Consider the following 14,918-nt stretch of genomic DNA (forward strand, 5'->3'; position numbering starts at 1 on the left):
AGCTCCACTGAAGCCAGCTGAGAACTGACTTTGGTTAGCATGCTTGAGAGCGTTTGGTGAGATTTATGCTGGCCTGGAAATCTTTCTATTTCAGCCTCCTGAGTGGAAAGACCTGGCTCAAGAGTTGACTTTCTTTGTCCCTGTAAGCTGTTATCACTGACAGCAGGAGTCGCCCTCCCCTCCATGCGGCAGGGCTTCTGGCCAGTGTCGTTTCTCCTTATTTCTTAGTAGTAGAAACAACTGTGCTGAGCAGTGGTGGCACACACCTTTAATCCCAGCACTCGGGAGGCAGAGGCAGGTGGATCTCTGTGAGTTCGAGGCCAGCCTGGTCTGCAGAGCGAGTTCCAGGACAGCCAGGACTGTTACACACAGAAACCTTGTCTTAAAAAACCAAAACCAAAACCAAAACCAACTGTAAAGCTCCATGTCCTGTGATAACTAAGGCCAGTTTGGACATTTAAAATTAACCTCAAGAAAATGGTATCATGAGAATTTCAGAAAGTTCAGAAGTTGTTTAAAGGTTGGAAGAAACATTTACGTCGGAGGATGAGCTAGAGTGACGGCCTCGTTCAAAAGAAATGCAAATAAAGACGTACCAACGTGCACAGGGCTCTGAAACAACTCACGGCCATTCTTTGGAATAAATAAATTCTGGAGTTTTTAAGGGCTTGGCAATATTATAATCTATCCCAGAGAGGAGAGTGAGTGTGACTTAGCGGTACCTGCTCAAGACCCTGGGCTCAATCTTCAGCACCTAGCCAGAACAAAGCCAAGTAAAATAAACACAAAAAACCTAACCTAACCTAACCATACTCAGACTAAACAGCAGCTACAACAGAAATCCCTCATGGGGTATGGGGCAAACATCCATTCTACCACTAAGTAAGCTGAAGCAAGAACTCTTGAGTTTGAGGCTACACTGCAAATACAAAAGACCAAAAGGGCTAGACAAACAAACAACCCTTCAACATGCAGAACGGAGAAGCAGACTCAAGAAAGCACATCTCACTAGTTCATGATTTCACAATTAGCCTTATCCACAATGGGAAACTAAACAGTTAATATTTTGGAATTCAGTGACATTTTCTGGGTCATGAGTTTTACTATTGTATTGTTTTAGCACCAATGAAAGAAATAATACAGATTGAGTTTCTTATCTAGCACCCATAGGAGCAGATGTTGAGATGCTAGAGTTCATAGGATTTGGATGCTTTCCTATCCACAGTAAGATAATTTGGAGACAGAATATAAATCTTAATGTGAAATGCATGTATATGTCACATACACCTTGTACACACAGTCTGAAGGTTATTATATATATTTTTAATGTACCTGTATTGACTGTGACATGTTATATGACGTCAGATGTACATAGTAGCAATGCTTGGTGTCCCCAAAGTTTTAGATTTTAGAGAATTTCTGATTTTAGATTTCCTGGGTTTGGGCATGGTCAACCTCCAGTTCAGTAGCTTCTGGAGTAGTTCCTTAGCTGTGCTTAAATCAGTATCATGGGCACCTTGGTCTTTCCCCCAAAGTAATCTTTGCTCCGTGTTGTCAAACAGACAAATGAGAAAAGAAAGCAGAAAGCGTGTAAGCGCTAGCCACTCTCTAACTCAGCAGTCGTGAGTCATGTGGCAGTGTGGCTGAGTCCAGACAGACCATCTCTGAGATCAGAGGGAGAGTCGGGGGTGGCCCCCTGGTTTAGTGTTGCTGGGATAAGACAAACTTTGACCATTCACTTTAAGCTTGAGAATCTAGTCTGGAATAAATGCGTTTTCCAACTATCTTCTTTTTCTTTCCTCCTCAAAGGAAGAGGAAGTAAAGGAAGAAAAGTTGCATCTGGTTCTGACCGACCCTACAGTCACTTTTAAACACACACACACACACACACACACACACACACACACACACGCACACATTTATTTAACATGTGCCTGTGCTGGAGGCAGTGCCAGGGCAAGCAGATGGAGGTCAGATGACAGCTTGTAGTAGCTCGTTCTCTCTTTCCATCTTATGGCTACCTGGGAGCAAACTTGGGTCATTGGACTTGGAAGCAAGCCCCTTTGCCTGCTGAGTCATCTTGCTGCCCCTTAGAGTCCCCTTCATACAGCTGTAGTACTAAGTGGAACTACCACCAGGTCATATTTATTCCCTGGGATGACTTCGCTCTGCAAAAGTAAGGGATGGAACTCAAATCCTGCCTGGATTTATGGGGACAGCTTGGGGGGGGGCAGGGTTTGATTCTTGGGTCTGATTTTACTGTGGGCTGGTAGCTAAGTTTCTTAACTTTTGTGCCTATCGATCCCATCTGTAAGTCATAAAGACAATGCCACTAGGAACTCCAAATGACCATTTGGCATAGTCACCGGGCATCTGGCACATTTGGTACTGGACCTGCTCTTCAGAGGCCTGCTGGGGGCAGTACAATGACCTTCCTCTGTTGGTGTGGCATTATCATAAATAGGGACTTTCCCTACTGGCCATAGGAGCCACTATGAGGAATGGCAAGATGTCAAAGGCTGGCTTTCATGAACTTGACAATTTCTAGAAATCAGTACACGTTAAAAAAAAGTACCTGTAATTTCATCTTTAAAGTGTGCATGATATTTATGTTCTCCTTTGTAGTGTACTACAATTATAATTGACCACTTGCCCATCAATTCGGTTTTCACATTTATTCAGTGTTGGGTGAGTGAGGGTGGGGCCAGTGCACATGCCACTGTGTGTGTGTGTGTGTGTGTGTGTGTGTGTGTGTGTGTGTGTGAATGGGAGTTGGTCCTCTTGTGAGTCCACCATGTGAGCTCTGGAGATTGAACACACCAGGCTTCTCAGCAAGCCCCTTCACCCAGAAGCCATCTTGCCAGCCCTGGCCTAGATTTCTTTGAGGAGAAATGGCGGTGCCGAGGCCGCAGAGTTTAAACTCTCCAGCCCTACCTGGGTCCTCTAAGACGGCAGCTGTGTTTTCCCTTCCCGCACATCACCGAGTTGCTGTGCGTTTGCTCTGTGTTAGCGCCAGCCTGACCGGCAGCCGTTGTGTGTGCGGAGTCACTCACGGTGAACGGAGGTCTTCTTTAAGGCTCTTGGCCTTTATTTCTCCGCCAGACTCACAAAGGCTATTGCTGTTACTGCTGCTGTTAGGGAAGAGGGTTCCCTTCCTTTGTGTTTGTCGCTTGTCTCAAGGTGTCTAATCTACAATCTGTCATACCCTCAACCTTTGGGTTAGAACAAAACTGACCAGGCGACACAGTCACTGCAGGCTGTTTTAGAGAGAAATCTTTGTTTAAAAAGTACTTAGGAAACATCAATTGCTCCAAATTTTACTAAGAATAAGAAAATCAAAAGCAACATACAAAATCTAAAAACATGGAAAGTTTTCAATACAAAAAAAGTCAGGAAATGGAGTTTTAACTTAATTCTGCCCTAGGATTATTTAAGTGGGTCTTTCTTTCTTTCTTTCTTTCTTTCTTTTTTTTTTTTTTTTTTCTTGTTTTGTTTTATTTAGTGAAAAGTGGGAAGCCAGATTCATCTGTTAAAAGACTCCAAGGAGCCTTGACTTAACTTGGTTCAAACTAAGTTTTGCTTTGGCTGGACCAGTCTTGAGGACAAGGAGTCACGGTGATGTGGATGGTACCTACCAGGTTCTCTTCACACAGCTCTCTGAACTGGTAGAATTTCTGCGCCATGAGAAGTTGGGCGCTGCCCACTGCGGTTCGGATTTTCCCTAGAACTGAAAAGAGCAGACACAGAAGTTTACACAGTGCCTCAATGTTGAGACTTTTTTCTTAAAAAAAAAAAAAAGCAAAGAAAAAGTTATGCTGTACGGTGTGGAAAAACAGCACACACAATCACACACACACGCACCTGGGTCCATGAAACCCAGGATACTGGGTTCAAGCATAAAGTCAACTTTGGAAACCACATGTTTATTTCTTTTGTTTCTTGGGAGAACTGAGTTTTCCGTCACAGCACTGTGCTGTACCCCAAGGAGAGGCAAATAGTGTTGCTTTTCTTGGTCCAGACAAACATCATGTGATTTTCCCGGTCTAGTTTCGAGTTTATGGAGTCAGTGATCCTGATCTACTAGCTTGATTTTCTAATTCTGATTCAAACACAAGAAAAGCAATGCAAACTCGGGGAGGAATCTCCTAACACCCTAACTAATCCATAACCCAGCATTTTCCCCGGAGTTCAGCCACTGGCGTTCTCTGACAAATGAATTTGCTAGGGAGTGATGGGGTTCAACCTGTCGCCTGAGGCACACGGGCACGGATCCTAACATAGGTTTGGTGTGGAGCCTTCTTCCTTGCTTTGGTACTTGAAGCAGTCTCAGTAACGGGGCCCGGGTTCTCAGTGTCCCCAGGGCTCCCCCTGCACCTACAGCTCTCGCAGCTGCCCCTGCTGAAGCTCTGCTTTATAGCAAACCGCCCTGCTGTACCCCAGTGGACAGAAACCTCCCACAATGGAAGACCAGAGAGAACCCAGACAACCTGAGGCTTGGATAGGCTGAGAATTCTGCCTGGAAGAGACAATATGGGATTCAAGCAATCTCACTGTTGGCTCTTCAATCTAAAAAATTCACACTCCTTTTCTCAACCACAAGGTCAGGAGAAAACAAAGAAAGCAACCGGCCTTGCCCAGGCTGGCTTTTTAGTAATCTGCTGTACTGGATTCACAATGTCAGGCCTGACCTGAGCTCCTGATGCTTATTCTACAGAGGAAGTTCTGGGACAGACCTACTCGAAGGCCTCTTTCCAAGGTCACTCTTGAATCCACTATTGTTCCGCAGCAAGGTGGTGATTAACCTTGAAACAGTTAGCCTGGCCCCCAAAGCTAAAGCCAAGGCCAGAGAAGGGCAGAGGAGCCTGGGAGGACTTGTGGAATCTAGTCAGGGAGCAGGGACAGGCCCTGTCAACACTTTGTCAGCAAATATTAGTGAGGGTACAGCATGGCGGGCATTGCACTAATGACGGTGGTTAGCAAGACAAAGGCCCTGCCTTCTTGGGCTTTGCACCCAAGTAGAAAGCACAAAGAAAAGGCAGGGGAGCAGACCCCTTCAGTAGGTTCTTCCTCTGTCTCCTATCATGGAAAAAAATGAGCAACAAACAGGCTCTGACTTAAACAGTTTGTCTTGACAGTCACAATTTTATAATAGCACTTTTTATTTTATTAACCTCATTACATCTATGCACGTCATTTATTGTATATACAAGTACACACACACACACACACACACACGCACGCACGCACGCATGTACTGTGTGCATGGGTAGAGCTCAGAGGACAACTTGCAGAGCGTGTTCTCTCTTTTGGTGTAAGAGTCCTGTGGGGGCTGAGGATTGAGTTCAGGTCATCAGGCACCATGCATGAGCTGCTGAGCCATCTCACTAGCTTCCTCTATTTATTTATTTGTTTGTTTGTTTATTTGCTTGCTTTTTTTGCTACTATTTTTAAATTTGGAAACAAATTAAAATACTTTCAAGGACTTGATAATTTTCCAATCAAAGAAGGCTTTCCCCAAAGGAACCAATTTTCTTTTCTTTTTCTTTTCTCCTTCAAATCTTTTTACCCCTCACAGTCCTTCCTATAGGCCAAGTGTGATGTCTTTCTGACCCATTCTCCTTCCTCCCCAGGAAAAAGCATCGGAGCGGAGAAAAAGTAGAGAGGGACCCTTCCAGCATAGCACCAATGTCACTGAGGTAAGAACTGAGAGCTTTTCTCCCTCTTTCCCCCCAAGACAGGGTTTCTCTGTAGCTTTGGAGTCTGTCCTGGAACTCGCTCTGTAGACCAAGCTGGCCTCGAATTCACAGAGATCCTCCTGTCTCTGCCTCCTGAATGCTGGGATTTGAGGCGTGTGCCACTGAACTAAGAGCCTTTTAAAATGCACACCAAAGGGCTAGAAATGGGTGTGCATTTGATCCCAGCCCAGCACTCACAGAAGAAGCTGAATCCTGGTCTACGCAGTAAGTGCCTACACAGCTAGGGCTACACAATGAGACTCTCTCTCTCTCTCTCTCTCTCTCTCTCTCTCTCTCTCTATATATATATATATATATATATATATATATATATATGAAATTTTATGTGCATTGGTGTTTCGTCTGCATGTATGTCTGTGTGAGAGTGCCAGAAACCCTGGAACTCAGCTTACACACAGGTGTGACCTGCCACATGGGTGTTGGGCGTTGAACTGGGTTCTTCTGGACGAACAGTCAATGCTATTAATTGTTGAGTCATCTCTCCAGCCCCATAAGTATATAAATGAAACACACACACACACACACGAACACTGGATTTGATCCATCCCACTAACACAGTTGAGAGACTGTGGGTTGAAGCAACAGATTTTCTCTGAATATTAAAATGGGAGGTTCAAGGACTCTGTGGGTCAGGGATGAGTTTTGCTGCTAGGGTTCTGGGTAGTGGCCTCCTTTACAAGCAGGCTCCTGTAAACTTTCTAGATCGCCCAACCAAATAGGGTGCTTGTCTATTGCACCATTTGCAAATTGCAAATATTGAAAAAATTCATTGCAAATTGAATGTCCCCCAGAAGCCTTTGTATTAAAATGTTGTTCACTGGCCTATGGGGCTTTTGGAAGTAGAAGACACTTGGGAAGAGGGGCCTTAGAGGAAGGAACTCAAGCTGCTAGGAGGTGCCAGAGAAGGGACACTGGTACCCCAGTCATTTCCTCTTTCTCTTTTGTTTCTCAGCTGCCATGATGTGCCACTGAGGGCTCCAAGCAACAAGGTTAAGTAACCATGGATTGAACCATTTCTTTTTCTTTTTCCCCAGGCAGGGTCTCTCTATATAGCCCTGACTCTCCTAGAACTCACTCTGTAGAGCAGGCTGGCTTCAAACTCACAGAGATCCGCCTGCCTCTGCCTCCCAAGTGCTGAGATTAAAGGCATGTGCCACCACTACCTGACTTCTTGTTTTATTTTAAAAATCTATTTCTTTTTTATTTTATGTGTATATATGAGTGCTTAAATGTACATATGTGCATCGTGTGTGTACAGTCCCTGTGGAGGCCAGAACAGGGTAGCAGATCCTTTGTAACTACAGTTATAGGGGACTGTGAGCTTCCTAATGTGGGTGTGGGAAATGGAACCTGGGTCCTATGCAAGAGCAGAAAGAGTGCTTAACCACTGAGCCATCTCTCCAGCACTTGTTTCTTTTCCTTCTCTCTCTCTCTCTCTCTCTCTCTCTCTCTCTCTCTCTCTCTCGTTTGTTTTGTTTTTGGAGATAGGATCTCTTTTTGTAGTCCTGGTGTCCTGAAGCTCACTCTAGACTCAGCTGGCTTTGAACTTAGAGAGATCCACCAGCCCCTGCCTCTGAGTGTTATGATTAAAGGCATGTAGCACCATGCCTGGCTCCTTGCTTTATTTTTTGATATAGAGTCTCTCCCTACACTCTGCTTTTTGATCCACTCTATGAATTTGAATTTGCTGTATTTATTTTATTATTGATTTATTTAGAACCAGGACCTTACTGTATAGCCCAGGTTGGTCTCAACATCCCTGATTCAAGCAAACTTCCCTCCCTCAGTCTCCAGGGCACCTGGGATTCCAGTAGTTTTTTGCTGCACCAGGGTTTGAATTTCCTTACTTTATGCCGTTCATGTGAGTAGGAGCATTCAGTACGTATCTTCCAGTGACAGGCTTATTGCACTTATCACAGGGTCCTCTGAGTTACCCATGTTGTCACACAGAATCTTCTTCTTTTTAAGGCTCAGCAACATTGCATGCTATCCACGCATAGCATTTAAAAATCTGTGGAGTGTGATTTCTCTCAGTTATCAACACTTTCTAGAAACAGGTGTGGTAGCCAGTCCTCAGGAGGCTGAGGCAGGAGGATTCTGAGTTCAAGACTATGCCAAGCTACTTAGTGAGACCTTGTCTCTGAACACCAAAGCCAAGCAAAACCAAACCAAATATTCACTTCCCAGCCAGTGCCACTGGACAGAAGGATGGGATAAAAGGGGACACCGTGGGAATCTGGAGATGAGAGAAGAACAGGCCTAGTCGCAGTGGCTGAGCACAAGGCCATGTCAGCTGTGAAGAAAGTGGAGGGTCCGGGGCGAACTCCACAGACATGGTTAGAGAAAATTACAAGCCCCATGTTTTCTTTAAAGGTTATATGTTATAATGAGAAGCAGAGAAAAGACTCTGTGGGGAGGGGCATCTATGCAGACTATGCTTTGAAATCCCCTGGCTATGCTGAATTAAAGACCGAGACATTTAGAGAAGAATGAATCTCCTCTTTTCCCACTTGCCTGTGTGGGGTATGGTTTTTATTTGGGGAACATAGTGATGGTAGAAAAAACACAGGGGTGAAAAGAACGAGCAATTTCTTTTAACCCTGCCAGGGAAATCTATGATTGCCACGAGGAGCTTCTGTGTGCTGGTGCCAGCGAGCCAAAACAAAGACCAGTTCCCTTGGGAATACGCCTGACTTTTCGCTGAATCAAAATTTCAGAGCTGAAGGTACAGCTTAGCATATGTGAAGCTCGGAACTCAATCCTTAGTACCTAAAATACAAACAATCAAACAAACACACATTACAGTGAGCGTTCCAGCAACTCTATGATCCCCTCCGTAGTCCAGAACTGGTCTCTAGATCAGAAAAGTCAGAAGACTAGTTTCTCCGGATTCTTTTAATTCCTTTCTCTCCTTCCTTCCTTCCTTCCTTCCTTCCTTCCTTCCTTCCTTCCTTCCTTCCTTCCTCTTCCTTCCTTTCTTCCTCCTCCTCTTCCTTTTCCTCCTCCTCCTCCTCCCCCTTCTTCCTCTTCCTCCTCCTCCTTTTTATTTTTAATTTTGAGGCAGAGTCTTACTATACAGGCTTGGTTGGCCTGAAGCGATATAGACTGAGCTGGCTTCCAACTCTCAGAGATTCACCTTCCTCTGCCTCCTGAATCCCCAGTGCTAGGATTAAAGCCACCATGGCTGGCCTGCGCTCAGCTCTCATGCCTCTACTTTAGGGCCTCAGACACTGGAAAGAACACACATTCAGTCTCACACTTGTTATGCAGCTAAAGACAACCTTCAACTCCTGATTCTCCTGCCTGCATCTCCCTAGTGCTAGGATTATAGACATGTGTCACTATGCCTGGGCTGTGCAGAGCTGCGATTGAACCCAGGGCTTCACTCTTACCAACTGAGCTACATCCCCAGCTCAAACAAACATTTTTTCCCGTGTCATTAGTTTTTTACGATCACATCTAGCATAAGAATTTGAGAGTTTAAGCCATTTCTCATCGATTTCATTTCTTAAACATTCTTTATAGTTGTTAAAGGAATGAATGAAAATATCCTGGTTTCTCAAGTAGTCGCTGCCGTCTTAGGAAGGAAGGAGCAACAGATCCAGATCTGTAAGTTCACAGTTGTTAGAGCCAGTGACCGACGGGGATTTCCTCACAGTGGCTACAAGAAGCACAGAGGTAGTGAACTCTGGACGTTCTGGCCTAACATGGTGCTGCTGGAAGCTCTGCAAGGCTGCAGACAGAGCGGGAATGTGGAAGTAATGGCCGCAGCACTGTCTCCCTCACGACCTTGATGTTTGAATCACCAAAGGGAAGAGGAGAATTACAGACATATTTCTTACCCCTTTTGTAGAGTCCCGGAGGACTAGAAAATACACATCACCACGCAGGACCCATCGAGCTGTCCACCCATGGCGAAGGGCCGTCAAGTGAACATGCCAGGGAGTCGTTTTCAAATGACTCGCCACCTCAACTGCAGTACATCTGCTGTACTCCTTTTCCATGGAACTTTCTTTGACACCCAGGCCGTAGGTTCAAGAACAGCCAACTTGTTCACTAAGTGACTGTCTGCCTTGGGACCATTTATCACACCTCTTCCTCCTCATTTTTCCTTAGATTCCTATGCCTAGCTGCCTCTGTCATTTGCTCATTCTTCTACCTCAGGGTGGCTACATACTTGATTTCCAACCAGCCGGCAAGCTTCTTGACTACATAGGTGGTGTCCATCACTCTTGCAATCCCTGAGGTGTCACTGAAGGAATAAGTTTGGGGATCAACTGAATCAACTATGGACTCTATGTCACACACACACCACCACCACCACCACCACCAACAACAACAACAACAACAAAGTCAATAGCAACAATCTGGACTAGATTTTGACTCCTTTCTGTCTGCCTTCCTCTGCCCTTTAAGTTACTGTTGAATAGTTAAGGAGTACAGTCTGAGCTAGGCTTATTTATTTCTGAGACAAGATCTCTCTACAGAGCCCTGGCTGTCTTGGTACTCACTAAGTAGACCAGGTCAGCCTCAAACTCCCAGAGATCCATCTGCCTCTGACTCCTGAGTGCTGGGATTAAAGGTGTGCACCTTGCCTCTTAATTCACTAGCTAGCTCAGGCAGCCTTTGAATCCACCGTCTCCAGCTTCTGTGTCCCAAGGGTTGGGATTGCCTTCTGGTGCCTGTACACCCACTCTGCAAGTGTCAGGCCACGTGGGATAGGGTGACCATGTCTGCGGAGGAAGTAAATTGCATCCTGGGGATGTTCCTCCAGGAACTCCTTGTAAACTGGTCAATAATGAAAAAGGCAGTTAAGTTCCTAATCTACTAACCTTTATGATCTTAGTGAAACACCCTCGGGCAATCTCACTTGCAGCCCCCCTTCCTGAAGCTATTGGGAGCAGGTGGCTGCCACTGTTCACTTTAACCAGAGAGGGTGCCACCAGCGTGTGACCAGCCTAGGAAAAACAGAGCCCAGAAGCCCAAAGCGGCATGGAGTAAGTGTCTGTCACCGAGACTTCTGCCGGTGTAAATAAAGGCTATCTGTCCCCAAGATTGGGCTCCTCCTTAACCTCTTTGTGCTTTTCATTCTGGAGACTTTGGGGGTGAAGGAGGAGAGAAGACTAGGGGAGAATGTGAGTCCACCTTTAAAGCCACATAGTTTCGTCAGTATAAATCTATATGAGATTGTCCAGGCATTAAAGAACGCGTCTCCAATCTGTGACCCAGAAGGTTCACTTTAAAAGGTGAGAACTAAGCTGAAAGAAGCCAGGATGCATCTGCAGCTCCGCACTTAGCCATATGCCCAGGGCTGATGAATGATCCTCAGGCCTCACAGAGTGCAGCTTTATCCACCACCCACCAGCTGATGAGCTGCGTGGATTGGGCAAAGGCAACCCTGGACAGAAACCCAGTGATCACGCTGATAGCTGGTCACAACAACGACCCTGCCCAGTTTCTGTAACCAAACCTGAAAGCAGGCAGAGCTTACTTAGGGTTTCTTCAGCAGCCTCAAGTTCCCTGGCCAAACTCACAAGCATCCTGTGGGAGATGCTATCCACTAACCTGAATGCTACTGCCAGGTGAAATTAAACTGGAATTAATCTGCCTCTTGCACACGCTGTTTATCTGTGTCTTTCGGATAACGCCTGAAAATTCCACGGAGAAGTTGTCCACAATTCAGGAGGCAAAGACAGATTACAAAGTACTACAAACCGGTACTTTATCCTTGAGCCAATGAAACCTGAGCCCGCTTCCCCCCACAGCCGGAGACTGCATTCTTGTGAGAAGGGCTCAGTTCCATCTGGTTGGTTCTTTCCCGGTTAGATAATCCCAGACGTATCCATGTAACATGCGAGCCGCTGTCAAACAGTGCTGAGCCATCTCCCCGGGACAGCTGTTTCACACAAGGGCTGCATTGTCTGAGGAGAGCGGGTATCGTTTTTCCCTTCAAGTGCTCGGGAGACTCTGTCAGCTGCCTTGGCTCAAAGAAAGCCTCACCCACTGCAGACTTCCATTATTCTGTTATCTGGCCCCAAACCACTCTAGACTGGGAGGGTTGAAGGCCTAAATCAAGAACCAGTCTTTGTTCTGCTTTGCTTTTTATCAGGGGAAGTAAGAGCTCCATATACCCAAAGAATGTATGGTCTTACTCTTCCGAAGCTAGCTGGCTTGCTTTCCCTCTTCCCTGGGCTCCAGGTAAACTGGGAATGCCAAAAACTAATCACAGGGAGGAATCGTCAGAATCTGGATAGCTGATGGTCGCTAAGCACTGAAAACGAGATGGATCTTTCCTTCTCTAATAAAGGCCACTCTAACTCCCCACACCCCCAAACTCTGCTTTGCTTCAAGTAGTAATCCAGCAAACAGATTCCTTGCCACACTCTCTCCCTCCCTCTCCTCCCCAACTCCTTTCTTCTTCTCCTCTCTCTCTCTCTCTCTCTCTCTCTCTCTCTCTCTCTGTCTCTCTGTCTCTCTCTCTGTTTTGGACTGTGAACATCTGTGTTTTGAACTCATGCATTTAATAAAGTATCTTACGTCTTATGAAATGATGAGAGCCTCAGGGGCTGTAACCTTCTGTGCAGGTGTGTGTGTTGTTAGGAACTGAACCGATAGCCTTGTACATGCCAGGCCAGCTGACAGCCACTTGCCTATACTCTGGGGGTCAGAGGTCAACCTGTGGGTGTGGGTTCTCCCTTTTGTCATGTGGTTTCTGGGACTGAATTTGATGGTCAGGTTTTGTGACAAGCACTTTCAAGTGCATGAGCCACTCCGCCATTTTTAAATGTACAATGGGAGGCACTGAATCCGTGCATCAAACATTTGGAATATTTTAAAATTGGAATAACTCTGAACCCTATTCCTAACCCTTTCTTAAAACTAACCTGGTTGTTGTTGGCTGGTAAGATTCTAGACAAATGAGCCAACCTAATCCTAACCCTAACTGTAACCCTAATCACAACCCAGCCCTCATCCTGTGACTAATCCTAACCCTGACCTTAAACCTAACACTTTTTTGCTGTTTTGTTTTGTTTTTGTTTTCCAAGACAGTGTCTCTCTGCCCAGCCCTGGCTGTCCTGGAACTCACTCTGTAGACCAGGCTAGCCTCACACTTAGAGCCTGCCTCTGCTTCCCTAACCCTGAGTGCTGGGACTGAAGGCATGTGGCACCACTACTTGGCAAACTTAACAGTTTTTATGACCCTGGTCCTACTATAAATAAATAAATAAATTGCAAGCAAACAAAAAATTGGGATGATCTGCGGCCTTCAAAGGAAACTGAGCAAGTGCCGTGTTCAGAATTTCCCCTGTCCTCACTGTGTACCTGTGTTTGATGACTGTAAACACTAGGTCCCTGGGAAATTTTTGTCAAATTTTTCCTCTTTTTCTTTTCAGGAAAAAAGAACACATGAAATGTATACCTTAGCTAAAGCATAGGACACTAAACTCTAAACAGACGCCGCCCCTGACCCCTGAAGAGGTGTCTTCTCTGCATAGGACAACCCAGAAGTAGCTGCTTGATTTGATTCTTTTTCTGTTATCCACAGATGAAAACAAACAAGAGTTGGTTACTTAGAATTTAGCTCTTCTCTGAAAACTGGGGCTGACTTCTTTCCCTCCTGCTCTTCTTTGAAAGGAGAGACAGAAAGGAGAAAGAGAGAAGAAAGAAAGACTGAATCAGAGAATTTGGGACACCGACTGAGGCAGGGACAACTGCCAAGAAGCCAGGGGCAAATAGGCATGGCAAGCTTTCCTGAGGGTCTTGCCAAGCAACACACAGTGTCATTATCTTGTCAGCTGTGGTGTCTGTCCTGTCAGACACTTCTGTGTTCTGTGACCTCAGACTAGACGTTGCCAGCGAGCTGTTCGGAGGGCAAAGGAAAGGCATCTGTCAAAGGCTCCAGCCCTCTCCTAGGCAGCAGTCTCTCTCAGGGTCTCTCCCACGGAGCGCGGGTTCCCGCTGACTTCCGTTAGCCTCCTCTGAAACTGGCAATGGTTTCTCTTTGGAATTACCAGCGAACTTCAGAAATCGGGAATCCCAGCAGATGAATGCACGGCTCGGGGCATGAGATAAACAAGACTCGCTTCAAGTGCTTGTGTGTCGAAACTGTATCTCGGAAGCCGGGCAGGAACTACGGGGCTCACCAAGTTATCCGCCTGGTTCTCGCACCCCTGACAAACCTGTCCCCTAATCTGAGGAGCCCAGATTGTACAAGGGATGATCCTTGATACTTTGACTGCAAAAATAACGGCTAGTTACTTGCTGTGATCTGAATGTTTGTATTCCTTCGAAAGTCTATGTTGAAACTCTTCCCTGAGGAGCAAGCCTAGAAGAGATGATTAGCAGGTGGTGCCACACGCCTTTGATCCCAGCACACGAGAGGCAGAGACAGGGAGATCTCGGAATTCAAGGCCAGCCTGGTCTACAGAATTCCAGGACAGCCAGGGCTACACAGAGAAATCTTCTCTCAAAAGAAAAAAAAAGAAAGGAAGGAAGGAAGAAGGAAGGAAGGAAAGAAGGAAAGAAAAGAAAAGAAAAGGAAGGAAGGAAGGAAGGAAGAAAGAAAGAAAGAAAGAAAGAAAGAAAGAAAGAAAGAAAGAAAGAAAGAGGGAGAAAAGATGATTAGGTCATGGGGGTGGGACTCTTAGCCACAGGATTAGTGACTTCCCAGATGAGGCCTGGCCAGCTTGCAGCCTTTCTACTGCCCGAGAGTGTCAGGAAGGCCCCATGCTGGAAGCAGTCGGCGGGCTGTAAACTGACCAGACTAACTTAGTACTTACCATGCACTTTTCTCTTAAGTAGGAAGAAAGGTGTTGCTAACTTAAAAAACTGGGGCTTGGAGAGAAGGCTCAGTGGTTAAGAACACTGACTGGGCTGTTCTTGTAGAAGACCTGGGTTTGAATCCCGGCACCTATGTGGGCGCTCACAACCATTTGTAACTCTAGTCTTAGGGGACTCAACCCCCTCTTCTGGCATCTGAGAGCACAAGCCAGGCACACAGCGCACAGACATACATGCAGACAAAACACCCATACATATAAAGTAAATAAATGAATTTTAAAAAAAGTTTTATAAGATTATATATGCCAAAGATTTAAATGTATACTTAATGATCCCATCTTATGTAGCAGAGAGGCTAGACATGTAAAGGAGAATAAGACA

The 14,918-nt window shown here is 45.7% G+C and overlaps 1 protein-coding gene across 21 annotated transcripts in view; it reads right to left on the reverse strand.

Annotated features, from left to right (window-relative positions):
- Positions 1-14,918, reverse strand: part of Dlgap1 (DLG associated protein 1) — an 809,700-nt gene that overhangs the window by 7,894 nt on the left and 786,888 nt on the right. For all 21 annotated transcript variants that reach the window (XM_087902307.1, XM_087902304.1, XM_087902303.1 and 18 more), the window contains one exon: positions 3,636-3,727. In XM_087902307.1, coding sequence (XP_087758433.1) covers positions 3,636-3,727 — 92 coding nt within the window. The remainder of the gene's footprint in view (positions 1-3,635; positions 3,728-14,918) is intronic.

Source organism: Myodes glareolus, chromosome 27 (assembly GCF_982192425.1).
Source record: "Myodes glareolus chromosome 27, mMyoGla1.1, whole genome shotgun sequence".
NCBI lineage: Eukaryota > Metazoa > Chordata > Mammalia > Rodentia > Cricetidae > Myodes > Myodes glareolus.